The sequence below is a fragment of the Mytilus californianus genome, unplaced genomic scaffold (assembly GCF_021869535.1).
Source record: "Mytilus californianus isolate M0D057914Y unplaced genomic scaffold, xbMytCali1.0.p SCAF_1, whole genome shotgun sequence".
NCBI lineage: Eukaryota > Metazoa > Mollusca > Bivalvia > Mytilida > Mytilidae > Mytilus > Mytilus californianus.
The window spans coordinates 6287427-6305963 of NW_026262581.1; the positions used below are offsets into that span (position 1 = coordinate 6287427).

At 31.5% G+C, this 18537-nt stretch overlaps 1 protein-coding gene across 2 annotated transcripts in view; it reads left to right on the plus strand.

Moving 5' to 3' along the window:
• The window catches only part of LOC127737362 (calcium homeostasis endoplasmic reticulum protein-like), a 107405-nt gene that overhangs the window by 58461 nt on the left and 30407 nt on the right, over positions 1 to 18537 (plus strand). For both annotated transcript variants that reach the window (XM_052248006.1, XM_052248086.1), the window contains exon 9: positions 18170 to 18208. In XM_052248006.1, coding sequence (XP_052103966.1) covers positions 18170 to 18208 — 39 coding nt within the window. The remainder of the gene's footprint in view (positions 1 to 18169; positions 18209 to 18537) is intronic.

An 18537-nucleotide genomic window follows, 5' to 3' on the forward strand; every position in this document is an offset into this window, starting at 1 on the left:
AGTTCTTTCCGCCCGGAACTTTCCAAAGTCGGAACAAAAGAGCATTTACAATCATACCACATCTCTATATTTTTTTAAAGAAACATGTTAGCCATGTTTGATTTTAATTTATAATGAAACCTTCATAGAATGGTTTTTAGGGACAGATGATATTGTCAGTCAAAAACATTTTATAGTTAGAAGGAAACAAGACCACTTCAACTCAATACCTAAATCTATTATAATATAACTTTACAGGTCTGGTACTTTAAGGATGTATTTTAAGGTTCTTATTAGCACCTTCTTTTTAAAGGTTAACTCTAGTCATTATTTCTATATAAGGATTGTATTATCAGATTCTTATTAGCACCTTCTAATCTTTCCAAAGTGTGAACTGACAATACTAGCTAGCAGCCTATTAGTATGTATTAACAGCTTCTGACTAAGATTATGTTGACCAATAAAGTAAATGCAAAAATGAAATTGGTATTAATGCTAGAAAAAAGTCTACTATTTGTATGAATTAAATAGAATATTAAAACAAACTGTAAGTAAAATTTTTCAACATTGAACTGTTTATATGTATTTATATAAATATTGTACAAACTACTGAAGTACATACTTAAACTGTGACAAATATGTGTCAAGGTCCAAATGTAACCGGCTGAGAAAAGGACATTCAATAAGAAAAAGCCAGAGCATTATTATTAGGAAAAGAAAAAAAACCATTAGAGTGGGGTGCTCATTTTCGCCATAATTTTCCATGTTTTCTGCAGTTTATGTTCAGACCTTTAAGTTTTTGAAGTATACTGATATTTCTATATGAAGATAACATCAAAAGCAATATATTCTTAGCTTGAAAATGTGTTTCTCTGAAAAAATTCATCTGAAAAGTTAGATTAAAGGCTATTTGAAATTTCCGGATGTTTTGTCATAGGGGACACATATTCGCCATTTTTACACATCTATTTAAAACCAAATAACTGCAGCTTTAAACAATATTTATCAAATCAATTTCATTATAGATGAATAGAAGACATTTCAAAGGTGTAAAGAACTGAAATTTAGGGCAATCAGTCAAAGAATTACTAAGAAATACTTCTTTGAAATCTTTTTCTTCATTCGGGAAATTGGCTGAAAATCGTTGTCCGTTTTTCTGTCCTTTCCGGTAAGTGCCGAAAATTTTTTCCAAGTTTAAAAAATAATCATATTTGTTATAAAAATATGATTTACCGACATATTTCTTCCATTTCAGCAATCCTTTGAAGTTTCTACACCTCAAAATCATAAAACGGCAAAATTGTGTCCCTGGCGAATATGTGCGCCCCACTCTATTAGGAAAAGAAAAAAAAAACAAAATGAAAGGTCTTTAGAAATTTAAGTATGAAGATGACCATGAAAAATTATAAAATCAAGATCTAAGAAAGAACAATTGTCACAATCAAGTGTTCGATTTAGTAATGAGTTGAGGTGAATAAGTTTCGTTATATTTAGAAAAATCTGATTTGCTTACAGAGAAAATTTCATATATATTTCATATAAATATCTTCAGGTTTGGTAAAATATATCAAATATTTTGTGTTTTGTTGGGTTTTTATAAAGTTAACCATTATAGTGTAACTGCAAATCATAACAGTAATAGTAAAGGAATAAATGAAGAGAGGCACAGTTGGTCCTCAATGGAATGCCAATCACTTGATGGTAAACAATAGCTCGTAAAAGAACATACATATTACTAATCAAGAAACGAACAGCTATAACATTTCATTAAGTCTAATTAGCAGTTTTTTGTCAACTTTTATTACTTAAAATGGAATTGAAAGGATTAGTGGCACCTAAACTATTGAAAGACCATTTTATCTAAAAACAACATTCCCTTTAATCTGTACATCTGAAGTAAGCTAGCCATTGGGTAAAAGGGAATTGTAAGGATTACAATAGATATAGTTATACTCAGATACATAATATAAAAAAAAAGAATTTCATTAAGCAGGAAGATGTCTGTTATACAAGACTTTATACATCTGCGAATTCTGTTAATTCAATTGGCTGACCGATGAGAAAACAGAATAATAATGGCAGATGTAAGCATGGTTTCCTTAATGTTATTTCTGTTTACTATACAGGGTTCAGTTAGAGTCCAAGGATCAAATGAATAATTACAATTGGATATACCTTCATTATTGTTATGTACAAAAAGTAATCTGACCTTAAAGAAAAACCAATAAAAAAAATATCGTTGTTTTGATTTCAACGCATTTAATTTAGGTCATTTTAATTCTGCATATTAGACATGTTAGGTAGACAACTCATGGATATCAACAATAAGAGGAATTTCCGACATTCAAGTATCTATTATGTTAATTTCTATGATTAATAAGAATTCCCAGAATGTCTATTACTGAAATTGTAACAACAGCAGAAAATGTTTTCCCTGTACAGTTGACATAGTTATTTAAAAGTCCCACTTTGTGTACCTTGTTTATCAATAATAATATGTTTACATGCACTGGTTGAATATCTCCTCCAATGTTTTGTTAACTAGATTATATTTTGTCAACAAAAACATTTCAAATATAATTGTATACATTGCAGATATTTCTTTTTAAACCAAAAAAAAAAAAAGAAAAAAAAAAAAAAAAGGCCAATAGTTGTTAATTCCTATAGTTGTTAATTTCTGTGTCATTTGGTCTATTGTAGAGAGTTGTCTCATTGGCAATCATACCACATCTTCTTTTTAGCTCACCGTTCTGAAGGAACTGTGAGCTTTTGCCATCACTTGGCATCCGTCGTCGTCCGGCGTCGTTGTCATACTTCCGGTGTAAACTATTTCAAACATCTCTCCTCCTCTGAAACTACTGAACCAATTCCAACCAAACTTAAGCTGAATGATCCTTAGGGTATCTAGAATAAAGTTTGTGTTTAATTTTTTGTTTCATCAAAAAACATGGCCACCATGGCTAAAAATAGAACATAGGGGTAAAATGCAGTTTTTATACGACTGCAAAAAATTTTTTGTGGTCGTATATTGGTATGACGTTGGCGTCGGCGTCGTCGTCCGAAGACACATTAGTTTTCGCACTCTGACTTTAGTTTAAGTGAATGGATCTCAATGAAATTTTACCATAAGGTTCAATACCACATAAGGAAGGTGGGGATTGATTTTGGGGGTTATGGTACCTACAGTAAAGGAATTAGGGGCCAAAAATAAGCATTTTTTTTAACTTCCAGACATAACTTGTGTGTAAGTGTATGTATCTCTCTGACATTGTACCACAAGGTTCCATATCACAAAGGGAATGCTGGGATTGATTTTGGGGGTAATTGCCTCCAAATTTTAGGAATTAGGGGCCAAAAAGGGGCAAAAAACAAGCATTTTTCTAGTTTCATGACAATAACTTGTGTGTAAGTCTATGGACCTCTCTGACATTGTATCACAAGGTTCCATATCACAAAGGGAATGCTGGGATTGATTTTGGGGGTAATTGTCTCCAAATTTTAGGAATTAGGGGCCAAAAAGTGGCAAAAAACAAGCATTTTTCTAGTTTCATGACAATAACTTGTGTGTAAGTGTATGGATCTTTATAAAATTGTACTACAAGGTTCCATATCACAAAGGGAAAGCTGGAATTGAGTTTGGGGGTAATTGCCCAAAAAATTTAGGAATAAGGGGCCAACAAGGGGCCAAAAATAAGCATTTTTCTAGTTTCCAGACAATAACTTGTGTTCAAGTGTATGGATCTCTCTGAAATTGTACCTCAAGGTACCATACCACATAGGGAAGGCTGGGGTTGATTTTGGGGGTAATTCCCTCAAAATTTTAGTAATTAGGGGCCATAAAAGGGCAAAAAAACAAGCATTTTTCTAATTTCCGGATAACAACTTGTGTGTAAGTGTATGGATCTTTATGAAATTGTACTACAAGGTTCCATATCACAAAGGGAAAGCTGGGTTTGAGTTTGGTGGTAATTGCCCGAAACGTTTAGGAATTTGGGGCCAAAAAGGGGCCAAAAAAACAAGCATTTTTCTAGTTTCCAGACAATAACTTGTGTTCAAGTGTATGGATCTATCTGAAATTGTACTGCAAGGTACCATACCACAAAGGGAAGGCTGGGATTGAGTTTGGGGGTGATGAATCATAAGGGGGTTAAAAAAAATTCGGGGGGGGGGGGGGGGGGATTTTTTTTCTTTAAAATTTTCCATTTTAAATTGGTTATTTCTAATTTATATATAAAAGCAAATAATAATATGGTTTGAATAGGTAAATTAAAATTTTTTATGTTCTTAGACCACTTTCATTCTGTGTCAGAAACCTATGCTGTGTCAAATATTTAATTACAATCCAAATTCAGTGCTGTATCAAGCTTGAATGTTGTGTCCATACTTGCCCCAACTGTTCAGGGTTCGACCTCTGTGGTCGTATCAAGCTGCGCCCCAGCGGAGCATTTTATTGGCTTATATCTCAAAAACTAAAGCATTTAGAGCAAATCTGACTGGGGTAAAAATGTTCATTAGGTCAAGTTCTATCAGCCCTGAAATTTTCAGATTAATCTAGCAACCCATAGTTGGGTTGCTGCCACTAAACTGGTAATTTTAAGGAAATTTTGCAGTTTTTGGTTATTGAATATTATTATAGATAAAGATAAACTGTAAACAGCAAAAATTTTCAGCAAAGTAAGATCTACAAATAAGTTTATATGACCAAAATTGTCGATAGACCCCTTAAGGAGTTATTGCCCTTTAAGGACAATTTTACACAATTTGTTTATCATGTTGTCTAACTTTAAAAAATCTTCTCCTCTGAAACTACTGAACCAAATTAAACCAAACTTAAGCTGAATGATTCTTAGGTTATCTAGAATAAATTTGTGTTTTGTTTTCTGTTTCCTCAGAAAACATGGCCGCCATGGCTAAAAATAGAACATAGGGTAAAATGGAGTTTTTGACTTATATCTCAAAAACTAAAGCATTCAGAGCAAATCAGACAAGAAGTTGAAGTATTCATTAGGTCAAGGTCTACCTGCCCTGAAATTATCAGTAACTGTAAAGAGCAAAAAGTGTTCAACAAAGTAAGACCTACAAATAAGTTTTATATGATCAAAATTGTCAATTGACCCCTTAATGAGTTATTGTCCTTTAAAGACAATTTTTCACAATTTGTTCATCTACTCTAGTTTGCTTACTTTAAAAAATCTTCTCCTTTGAAACTGCTGAATCAATTTCAGCCAAACTTGGGCTGAATGAGTTTCAGAGTATCTTTCAGAGTATCTTGTATAAATTTTGTATTTTATTTCCTTGTATGTCAAGAAACATAGCCACTATGCCTAAAATGGAAAATATGGGTAAAATGCATTTTTTTGCTTTTGAAGAAAATATGACAGATACGAAGAACATTTAAATGGCATTTTTAAGCCACTCATCAATATATATTGAAAAGCAAATACAATCATTGATGAAAGATTTAAGCAAAAAATTTCAGGTGAGCGATTCAGGTTTTTGAGAGCCTCTTGTTATACAACAAGTGACAAATGACAGTTATCACTTATATCAATAAAGGGAAGATGAACGAAAAAGTGAGAGTAACTGTAGAAGTTACACCTACAAAAGCATATTGGCAAGTATTTGTTTTGCTGGCAGATGTCACAGGGGTCATCAGTGGACAACGAGACCCCAAAAAGTGGTCAATGTCCATTAATATCCTCAGGATGTTTACACTTATTAGTCTAAGTGTCGGCTATCTAATTTAGGCTCTGATATGTAATACAAGATATTATCGGTACATTAAGCTATTTACTGGTGGTCACTGGTCAGCACTTGACCTGTATTTCTCTGTGGTATTTAATATAATCCATACTATTATTATCAATTTTTCGCTGGGTAATTTAAATGTTCTATATAAGTTGTTGACACTTGTTGCAGTGTTTCATTTACCCATGAACTTTAATTGGAGTAAACAAGTTTTTTTGTAATTATGATAATTTATTAAAAAATAGTTTAATGACATATATGTTTTAAAACAAATGATACTGTTTTCTTTTACTATTTGTTTGTTTACCTGATTTTTTTTTAACAGAAATTGTCAACAAATTCCTGATGTTGATAGATTACATTTTAAACAGGGCATTTTATTCGTTTAAATAAAAACAGGCATATAAAAAAAGTATGAGAGTCAAAATTTGTTTTTAATAAATATGTAAGAATCATTTGTATAAAGTGTACAGTGAGTATTTCCAATTCAAAAATGAATTATATTCCAATATACTATTGTATCTTCCAACTTACTGACCTAATGTAATTACCTTTTGGAAGGCTTCAATTTGTTTGCTTTCTACAAATCATTTTTGATCAAAATATTTTTTCAATCATAATTTAGTTGTTTTTGTTGTTGTTGTTGCTTTTTTTTTCCTATTTGGGGGGATTATAATAGAAAGAGTGTTGTCACAGTAATTAAAGTATGTTATATCTGGAATTTAATCCTAAATGGTACAATTTGCACTTATTTATGAAAGAATAGAGAGGATTGCATTATAAGCATAATTTTCATTTATTGTAAAGTTTTCTTGATTTACGCATGTTTGAAACAGAAAAGCAAACTTGTTTAATCAACAAAAATAAGTTGAAAGGTAATTGCTGAGCAGCAAGTGCAGATCCTTGTTTACAAACATTATATTTCCATTGAGAAGAAATTTGGACGTTATTCAAGAATTTGATGCTTTACGTAGATTCAGACATGCATTGCGTGTTGTTATATTTACCTAGAGGATTTTAGCTTCGTCCAAGTTCATTCATATGTCATGTTTAGGATGTTTTTTGTTTGGGGGCAATCAACCACATAATCAAAACTTAAGTTGAAAACAACTTATATTTCATATCTTGAAAAGTTATTGTACTTTCATTCTCTGTCCAACCAATTTTTGACAATATTTTGTTATAAAATTAATTCATATTATGATGTGTTTTTCCATTTATCAGCACCTATTCAACAAACTATTTTAAGGGGGATAAATTACTCTTGGGAATGATAGATATCATTGTAATTGTTATGGATAATGATATGCCCATGTCTGAAAAATAATATAAATGAAGTTATTGTGCAAAAGATTTGGCCTGAAACATTTTATTTACTAGTATATGCAAAGTTTGGAAAATTTTATGTTGTTTTGAAACTAAATGTCCTTTTATGTGGCAGACTGTATGCCAAATTTTTCCAATTTTTTAAGTTTTTGAAAATTTTCAGCTCTTACTTAGGATTGATTTTGTTTGTCACTTTATTTCGTTTTACCTTCATATTTCTTACGAAAATAAGCATAATGAATAGCTGTTATATTTTCTTTATATTTTATAAAAGTTAAGCTTTACGAGTACATGAAAAGAGGCACTTAAATTCACTTTGATAACTTAAGATCCAGTCATATAATAGCCATGGTATCAATTTATTAACTTTTCCTAATTGTTTTTATTATGTTATGAAACTTATTAATCAGCACTTGTGTATTGGTATCGATCAGGATTTTCATTTGACAGAAATAAGAAACAAAAGTGTATTGTGGTAGGTAAGGATTTTCAACTTGACAAAAATAAGAAGCAAAGGAGCATAATCCGTCTTTATTTTTACACAGATATGATATCTATCTCTGTGTGGAAATCACCTGCCGATATGAGCCAACCACAGTATCGGGTCATTGACCTGTCTTACTTGTTTATCGGATTGAAAATATTTCCACCTGAGATCAGTTTCAATTCAATTCAAGTATTTTGAAATTTTTATGCGTTTGCCGCAGGTAAAGTTGACCTTTCTTCAAGGTGACCTAGATTGCATATAAAAACATTACAAAATCAGCTATGTCTAGATGAAATATGTAAACATTGGGTATATGCCAATTGTCACATGGCCAAAACAATCTACTTTCATAATTTGCTTTTAATACCTACTTCATTCAATATATCACCCCATATTTACTGCATCAGTAAACATCTAAATATCATTCATGTGACATCCAAATTACATTCATGACAATAAGTTTTTTGTCATACATGTGTTTAAATTTCAAATAAAACCATTTTTTCAAATCACCTGACCTATAAAAAAGTTAATAGACCATATGTATGCTATGTCAGCTTTTATTCCTTTTTCTTGGTTATGATATACATATTGAATGTTGTAATATAAAGTGAATAAGAACATATGTCAAGCTGTTGTGCTTACATTTGATAAATACTGTTATAACACTCATGTAAAGTTATCAATTTCTTACAACAAATTCAGTAACTTTTGTAAGTCTATTTGTGTGTATGTGTAATTTTAAGAACATATTTTATTGCTGCAACAAAACCTGATGGTTCTGAAAATTGATGCAGTACAGCATTATTAAATTATAACTGAAAAATGGGACCGGCATTATGGCTGAAAATTTGTGTATGTTACTACATTTTTGTGACCTTTTCTACCTGACCCCAATTTTTTATGTAGGCTCTTCACCCCTTTCTCTCCTTAGTTCCCTTTTTGAAAATTCTGGATCTGCCACTGTACTGTCATGATGCCAAAATTATACCTTTTGATAAGTTTGTCTCAACAAAGTAAATTGGGAATTCATGTGGTATCCTTGTTGTTCTTGTTAGAGTGTTTATGAGCATACAGGTCCTCAGGAAGACCTTATGTACCAATTTACATTCATATTTGTTATTTACATTGAATAAGCCATCTTTAGGCATTAATAATTTGATTGAATATTCAGTTCAGAAATATGAAAACCTTGAAGAACACACATGGAGTTATGAAACCTTGAATTTTTAACCTTTAAAAGATAAACACCGTAGATAAATAGAAATTTGCAACAACTTATTATTCTAAGGGTGTTATATTTTGTTTCATCAAAAACAAGGATATTACATCTTAAACTAAGGTCCTAACTAAGTTTTCCATGCTTTGAAAACAAGTGCAAAATATTGTATTTGAAAATGAAAGATTTCTTACTTTCAAGCAATTAATGAAAAGTTAGTAAATACTGGGAATCTGAAAACCAGATTAAAACTTAAGGAAAAAGGCAAGATTAAAAAAGCATGAACAAATCAAACCTGGAACAATACAACCTCATTAAAAACTGAACCTTCACTGAAACAATACAACCTCACTGAAACTGGACTAAAAATCCACTAGACCAAGAACTGAGACAATACAACATCATTAAAATCTTAGTCTCCACTGAAAAATCCACTAGACCAAGAACTGAGACAATACAACCTCATTAAAATCTTAGTCTCCACTGAAAACTAAAACTGGTAGAACCTAACTCACTAAAAGAAGAACATCCACTGAACCTAAACCTGTAACAATACCTCACTTAAAACTGAACAATCCTAAACCTAATCCTGTAACAATACAACCCAATAAAATTTTTAACTAATTCCTATGGGTATAACCATTTGGAACTTATTCCTGAATTTTTTTTCTCAATTTACAGATCATTATTTTTAAAGATAAAATATTGTATCCATGGAAGTATTATATGTAGCTACTTTTTAAGAATATACAGACAATTTGATTTATTCATAAATTTCCATAAAAAAGATATATTTTTCTTTTTAATTTAAAATAGCAGATGTGAGAAGCCCAGAGGTTAAGATAGAAAACTATTTTTCACTTTGATATGATGTCATTGAGTGTCAAGTTAATGAGGATGCCAGCTTAAAATTCACATTATATAAGATAGGTTTAGTTTAAACATATTTTATTGTTCAAAAGGACAACTGGATCAGACACAAGTTTTTCAACTTAGTAAAGTCTTATCTAAAAGATAGGTTATGGGTACTGAACTGGTGTTTATGTATTTTTAGTAATAAAAGTGGAATTTAAGTGTTATAGTTTCATAAAATTAGTTCATCAGTTAGTTGTTATTAACAAAAGTAAGCATTATACAAATATAAATTGCATTTTGCAATTGTGTGCATATACAAAACTTCATGGCTGATGGGGCCTCTATGGCCTAAGAAGTTCATCTGCAGTATCACTAGCCTGTCAACACTGATGTTGTGAGTTCAAACCCCACACGTGGCAGGTGCGTTCGACTCCAATCTTAATTGACTAGGATTGCCAGCTTTCCTGGTAAAGGTCTTTGGTTCTCTTTGGGCACTCTGGCTTCCTCCACCAATAAAAACTAACCACAACAATATAGCCATGAGTGCTGAAAGGGTAAGTTAAACACCAACAATCAATCAATCAATCATTCTTAGACTGTTTATCAAAAGGAGAAAAATTGTTTTAAAGTAATATTTGTCCACCAAGTCAGGAATTTCGTTAGTCAATGTTTTTAGTGCATTAGGGCTTTTTGTGTTGGGGCAGATCGTTTGAGTCTCTATAGACCTTATTAATATTATGGGTTCTGCAACAATTGACTGAGATTTTGCATTATATATATCAACTCTTGACCTTTTGAAATCATACAACAATCACTTTTGCTGCTTGACATCAGGCATTTTCTGATGTAACATCAAGTTTTGTAAAATTCATTCACAATTTTTCTTGACTTTAAAATTGTTGAAGTCTTTATGCTAATCTGTAGATGATGTTTTTGTTATTGTTTAGTTTGTTTTCATTTTTGGAAAAGGGTGGGAGGATGCTTAAGTTCTGTCATGGACATATACTCACTAACCCCACATCAGTGAATTGTGACAATGTAATACTGCACCATTTCATCATTATTTACCAAACCAACATATTTCACCAGACATCAACAGTTCTCATGTCGTTTGTGTGATAGTCCAAGTATAATCAAAACAAATTATACAGTGATTATCTTTTGTTTAATAACAAAGGTCCATGCTAAATAAGGTGACTTTGACCTTTATTTTAAATAAAAATGACTTAGGTTAAATTTTCCTTAAGGTCCAGAATTAAAATCTGTTGTAACAACAAATTATAGATCTTTTTTCAATTGGTTTTTCATGTTTAAAGTGAGGAAGGTCTGCACTTCAAGTAGAAGACCTTAACCTTCACTTTATACAATAAATAACAAGCAAGGGGATTAGCTGTCATTTATACCAATATTGAAAGTGATAAAACATTGACATTTTAAAATGAAATAATATATTCCCCATGATGAGTACGTGTAGTTCTACATATAATACTGGACACCTGCTTTTACAGTTGGTATAAAAATAAGAAGATGTGGTATGATTATCAATGAGACAACTCTCCACCAGAGACCAAATGACGTAGAAGTTAACAACATAGACCTGATTTTATGAATGTTTACATTTAAATGATGATTGTTACAATGGTTAACTCAGTGGTTAAAAATTGGGACTATGGATTATCTTTACCTTTATATTTAGGACTCATTGTTGGATTTTAAATAGAACATAAAAAGTACCTGAAATATCGTAATCTGATGGTTTGCCAAATTTCCATAGTCTCACATATGAATGAGGTTATTGAAACAAAAAACACATGATATAGCAGGATATATGTAAAACAGTAGATATAGCAGGATATATAGCAGGATATATGTAAATCAGTAAGGATTGACATCCTGGTTGTTTACCCATCTCCTACATAATATATATATTACATTAATTTCTGTTCCTGTGTGGAAATTTTACACCTGGAATCAGTCATGTTTTTGTTATTTTTTGTTAACCAGTACGGAAATCAGTTCCTACACATTTTCTAACACCTCTATTATCATGGGTGTTTCTGACTGAAATTATCTTTTTTCCTGTTGAGAATATCAAAAGATCCTTGATCTAGTAGTTTTTGGTGTTGTCATTCTTTAGTTTTCTGTTTACTGTATTGTGGTCTGTTATTTTCCGTTTTATCATTTTTCTTTTAGGCTGAGGTACTGTATTGCTTCTCACCCCTTCACCCCTCCCCCCAAAAATGGATCCTTTCAGGTTATCAAACCACTACCAATGCTGTTTATAAAGGAAATAACCAACAGTGCTTTTATTGCTGTTCTCTATCTTTGAAAATAAGTCTAGCCATAATTTATAACATCAGAAGTTGATAAGCACTTGCATAATACCAAGGTGCATATAAATTAAGATTTGAGCTTTTCCAAGTTTTAAATTTTTAATTCAACAGATAATGAATATTATGTAGTTGTTTAGTACACACCTGTCTACGTGGAACACAGTTACAATAGTTTTTACAGTTGTAAAATTGTAAGTGTAAGAACAAGTACTAATTAACCCAGTAACCCTTAATTCATTATCATTATAAAACTGGTATATGTAAAGTTTGAATTTATGAAAGTACAGAGCTGGCTTACACAAGGACACATACAGATTAAGGTACATAAATGACTTTGGAACATTATGAAGGTCAAGTTTTTTCTGATGGATGCATACATTGGCATTAAAAGATTAATATTAATGATAGGCTAACCCAAAGTTGACAGGATCATAAAAAATGTTCCAATCTGTGCCTTCCTATGTGACAATTCTTACAAAAAGTGTTATGTGCACTAAATGACATCTAAAGCTCGTTATACATAGTATACCAGTGAAAAATAGATACATGTACTAAAAACAGAGTTCTCTCTTTCAATCACTTAAAAAATACTGCTCTTTTAATGATTTTACAAGTGTCTATCTTTGGTAAAGTTTATGTAGAGAATATATGCAATACTGTGCATTTTTATACGACCGCAAAAATTGAAAATTTTTTGGTCGTATATTGGTATGACGTTGGCGTCGTCGTCGTCGTCGTCGTCGTCGTCGTCGTCGTCGTCGTCTGGCGTCGTCCGGCGTCGTCCGAAGACACATTGGTTTTCGCACTCTAACTTTAGTTTAAGTGAATGGATCTCCATGAAATTTTACCATAAGGTTCAATACCACAAAAGGAAGGTTGGGATTGATTTTGGGGGTTATGGTACCAACAGTTAAGGAATAAGGGGCCAAAAAGGGGCCAAAAATAAGCATTTTTGTAACTTCCAGACAATAACTTGTGTGTAAGTGTATGGACCTCTCTGACATTGTACCACAAGGTTCCATATCACAAAGGGAAGGCTGTAATTGATTTTGGGGGTAATTGCCTCAAAATTTTAGGAATTAGGGGCCAAAAAAGGGGCAAAAAACAAGCATTTTTCTAGTTTCATGACAATAACTTGTGTGTAAGTGTTTGGATATTTCTGAAATTGTACTAAAAGGTTCCATATCACAAAGGGAAAGCTGGAATTGAGTTTGGGGGTAATTGCCCGAAACGTTTAGGAATTGGGGGCCAAAAAGGGGCCAAAAATAAGCATTTTTCTAGTTTCCAGACAATAACTTGTGTTCAAGTGTATGGATCTCTCTGAAATTGTACTGCAAGGTACCATACCACAAAGGGAAGGCTGGGATTGAGTTTGGGGGTGATGAATCATAAGGGGGTTCAAAAAATTTGGGGGGGGGGGATTTTTTTTTTTCTTTTTTTTTTCTTTTTTTCCTTTTTTTTTTCTTTTAAAATTTTCCATTTTAAGTTGGTTATTTCTGATTAATATTTAAAAACAAATAATAATGATATGGTAGGAGATACACACCAAACAGGATGTGTAAATTATTGTATAATAAGTATTGTGCAATAGCAAGAAATTTTCAATTGCACAGTATTGTGCAATTGCAAGAAATCTTCAATTGCACAGTATTGCGCAATAGCAAGAAATCTTCAATTGCACAGTATTGCGCAATAGCAAGAAATTGTCAATTGTACAGTATTGCACAATAGCAAGAAATATTCAATTGCACAGTATTGTGCAAAAGAAGATACTTCGTATAAATTGCTTATTTCTTGATCAATTTCAATGGGGTTTTATTCTTGAATTCTTGGGGTTCTTTAATATGCTGAATCTAACCGTGTATTAAGTTTTTGGATTTTGGGCCCCGTTTTTAAATTGGTCCACATTGAGGTCCAAAGGGTCCAAAATTTAACTTTGTTTGATTTCATCAAAAATTGAATTATTGGGGTTCTTTGATATGCCGAATCTAACCGTGTATTTAGATTCTTAATTTTTGGTTCCGTTTTCAAATTGGTCTACATTAAGGTCAAAAGGGTCCAAAATTAAACTTAGTTTGATTTTAACAAAAATTGAATTTTTAGGGTTCTTTGATATGCTGAATCTAAACATGTATTTAGATTTTTGATTATGGGCCCAGTTTTCAAGTTGGTCAAAATCGGGGTCCAAAATTAAACTTTGTTTGATTTCAACAAAAATTGAATATATGGGGTTCTTTGATATGCTGAATCTAACCATGTATTTAGATTTTTGATTTTTGGGCCCTGTTATCAACTTTGTCCACATTGAGGTCAAAAGGGTCCAAAATTAAACTTTGTTTGATTTCATCAAAAATTGAATTCTTGGGGTTCTTTGATATGCTGAATCTAACCATGTATTTAGATTTTTTATTTGTGGACCCGCTATCAAATTGGTTCATATTGAGGTCAAAAGGGTCCAAAATTAAACTTTGTTTGATTTCATCAAAAATTGAATTATTGGGGTTCTTTGAAATGCCAAATCTAACCATGTATTTAGATTTTTAATTTTGGGTCCCGTTTTTAAATTGGTCTACATTAAGGTCCAAAGGGTCCAAAATTAAACTTAGTTTGATTTTAACAAAAATTGAATTCTTGGGGTTCTTTGATATGCTGAATCTAAACATGTGTTTAGATTTTTGATTATGGGCCCAGTTTTCAAGTTGGTCCAAGTTGGGGTCCAAAATTAAACTTTGTTTGATTTCAACAAAAATTGAATATATGGGGTTCTTTGATATGCTGAATCTAAACATGTATTTAGATTTTAGATTTTTGGCCCAGTTTTCAAGTTGGTCCAAATTGGGGTCCAAAATTAAACTTTGTTTGATTTCAACAAAAATTGAATATATGGGGTTCTTTGATATACTGAATCTTACCATGTATTTAGATTTTTTATTTGTGGGCCCGCTATCAAATTGGTTCATATTGAGGTCAAAAGGGTCCAAAATTAAACTTTGTTTGATTTCATCAAAAATTGAATTATTGGGGTTCTTTGATATGCCAAATCTAACCGTGTATTTAGATTTTTAATTTTGGGTCCCGTTTTTTAAATTGGTCTACATTAAGGTCCAAAGGGTCCAAAATTAAACTTAGTTTGATTTTAACAAAAATTGAATTTTTGGGGTTCTTTGATATGCTGAATCTAAACATGTGTTTAGTTTTTTGATTATGGGACCAGTTTTCAAGTTGGTCCAAGTTGGGGTCCAAAATTAAACTTTGTTTGATTTCAACAAAAATTGAATATATGGGGTTCTTTGATATGCTGAATCTAAACATGTATTTAGATTTTAGATTTTTGGCCCAGTTTTCAAGTTGGTCCAAATTGGGGTCCAAAACTAAACTTTGTTTGATTTCAACAAAAATTGAATATATGGGGTTCTTTGATATGCTGAATCTTACCATGTATTTAGATTTTTTATTTTGTGGGCCCGCTATCAAATTGGTTCATATTGAGGTCAGAAGAGTCCAAAATTAAACTTTGTTTGATTTCAACAAAAATTGAATATATGGGGTTCTTTGATATGCTGAATCTTACCATGTATTTAGATTTTTTATTTTGTGGGCCCGCTATCAAATTGGTTCATATTGAGGTCAAAAGGGTCCAAAATTAAACTTTGTTTGATTTCATCAAAAATTGAATTATTTGGGTTCTTTGATATGCCAAATCTAACTGTGTTTTTAGATTTTTAATTTTTTGGTCCCGTTTTTTAAATTGGTCTACATTAAGGTCCAAAGGGTCCAAAATTAAACTTAGTTTGATTTTAACAAAAATTGAATTCTTGGGGTACTTTGATATGCTGAATCTAAACATGTGTTTAGATTTTTGATTATGGGACCAGTTTTCAAGTTTGTCCAAGTTGGGGTCCAAAATTAAACTTTGAATTATTTGGGTTCTTTGATTTCAACAAAAATTGAATATATGGGGTTCTTTGATATGCTGAATCTAACCATGTATTTTGATTTTGGACATTGGACCATAATAGGTAAATTAAAAAAATTGAAGTTCTTAGACCACATTCTTTCTGTGTCAGAAACCTATGCTGTGTCAAATATTTAATCACAATCCAAATTCAGAGCTGTATCAAGCTTGAATGTTGTGTCCATACTTGCCCCAACTGTTCAGGGTTCGACCTCTGCGGTCGTATCAAGCTGCGCCCAGCGAAGCATTTTATTGGTTTTTGTTTGCAACAAAATGAAAGAATTTTACCAAAATAGACACCAATACTTTTCAATGGTTACCTTCCTTTGCATGGTTTAGAAATCTTTGTTTTTTTTAAGCAGATAGTTTTTTTACACTATGTGAAAAATATTTGTTATGCCCCATGACAAAAGTCTGGGGCATATGAAACTAGATCACTAATGAAATTACCAGGTACCTATTTTCAATCAATTGACCTACCTTGCTGCAAGGGACTGATTCTGAAAATTGTGAATTTTTTTATTGTTCTTAAGATTTGGGTACATTTTGTAATAGAATATCTAAGAGAACTTATTGCCTGTCACATTTGGCTTAGTTTTTTTGTGGAGTCTTGAGATAAATGAGATTGATTTAATTGCAAATTTTTGCTATTATAATTTTTTATTATAAAAATGCATTAAGTATTTTTATCAGATTTATTAGGGCCATATTATAAGGTACACTAGTTCATTATTCCCTTCTAGATATGCTGAGTTGAAATCATGCTGTACAAGCATTGCTCTTTAATTAAGAATCCAATTGTTGCATTTGAACTTTTTTTTTAAATTTGGTTTTTACATGTATTACGTTTTCATATACCAAAGTTCAGCATGCAAAAATTTCACCTTAAAATCAGCATTTTTTGCATGATTGGAATTAGTTGTTGAGAGTCATTATTTTTGTTGCTCCATCTGTTGAATTTTAACAAATTTGGAAGCCATACCTCTTAGAGGTTTATTGGTCACACAAAAAAATGGCTAAGGGAAACTAGGTTATAATGGCCTATTTTCAGCTAAAGACAATTATAAATTCTCTAACTGTTTGACATTAATTGAAAACTGCTTTCTTAATACCAATGTATTTGAAACTTGTTAATAGTGCTAGCCAGTCATGTAGACTGTTTGCCCAAAAAAATTTCTAAGCCCGACTAGTATTTAACGCAGATACTCTGTTTAAGTAGGATTTAAAACAAGGAAAAATCTCCTGATTATACACAGCTGGTATTAATACTTATGAACTTATATGTATTATATATAAGTAAGCCAGAAAATTTGATATTGATTTTAATAACAAGGAAAAAGAACCGGAAAATAGTATACTAGACTATTCAATAGAATGCAAGTATTACAGATTACATGAACTATAAATAACTGGATGGTATGTGAGGAGCAACAGATGTGACATCCACGAGACTGAACACATCACAAGAGTCTGACTCATCATTTGCCAAGTTGTACAGTGTTAATATTGCTAATGTGGAATAAGCCACGTTGGCCAGTTTTTTATTTAATAAGCTTATCTTTTTCATACACATTTGTAATGAAAATAAAAAAATGATGAAATATTGAAAGAACTTGCATGCATTTAACAGTTCTTTGCTTTGTAGATTAAAATTATATGTATTTATATCATATGTTTTAATGGGAGTTTTGCAAACTTAATGATAATCTGGTTAGCTTAAACCTCAAATATTAAGCCTTCAAGTCTGATATGTGGTTGAATGTATTTTTTCATTTACAAAGATTTCAGCCAAGAGGCTTTTCATCAGCCTTGATATTGGACTGCATTATATTAGATGTCACAAATAGATAATAAAACTTTTTCCATATTAGCTTTTGACCCATATAATGCTAAGGGCTATTTGAGTATCAGGTTGATACCATGACCTATACTGATAATGTGATATAATAAATTAAAAAGAAGAATCAATATTTATGTATTTATGACATAAAACTGCTCTATTTTTCTTACCTGATTTTTTCCCCCATATGCAAAATGGTATAAGGGAAGTAACTCTTAATGCATTTGATGTGGACTTTAACTATTGCCAATCAGTTGTATTTGCTGGATTTCAGTACTTAATGAATTGCAGGTATTTTGAAATTTTTTTTGTTTTCCCTTTTTTTTCTGACGAATGTTCCTATATTTATGGTAATGTGTTGTAAGTTATCTTTTTCAGTTTATAAAATAAAAAGTTTAACCTGTTCTTTTCTTTTATCTATTTACAGCAATTGAAAGATCCAAGTACAGCTATAACAAATCATCAGGTTAGTAGTTGTTCGCTATTTTATTAATGGAGGTAATCTGGTACAAATTGGGTAACCAACAAACATAATGCTATCAGTGAAGCATCCAACCTATGGAAACCTATTTGTAAATCACAACTTCATCTTACCCTTTGAAACTATTGGCCTATTACAAATTCAGCAAGGTCATTGTTATAAAAATAATAGAAAAATAAGAAGATGTGGTACGATTGCCAATGAGGCATCCATCCACCAAAGACCAAAGGACAAGGATATGAACAACTATAGGTCATGTTACAGCCTTCAACAATGGGCAAAACCCATAGCATATAGTTAGCTATGGAAGGCCC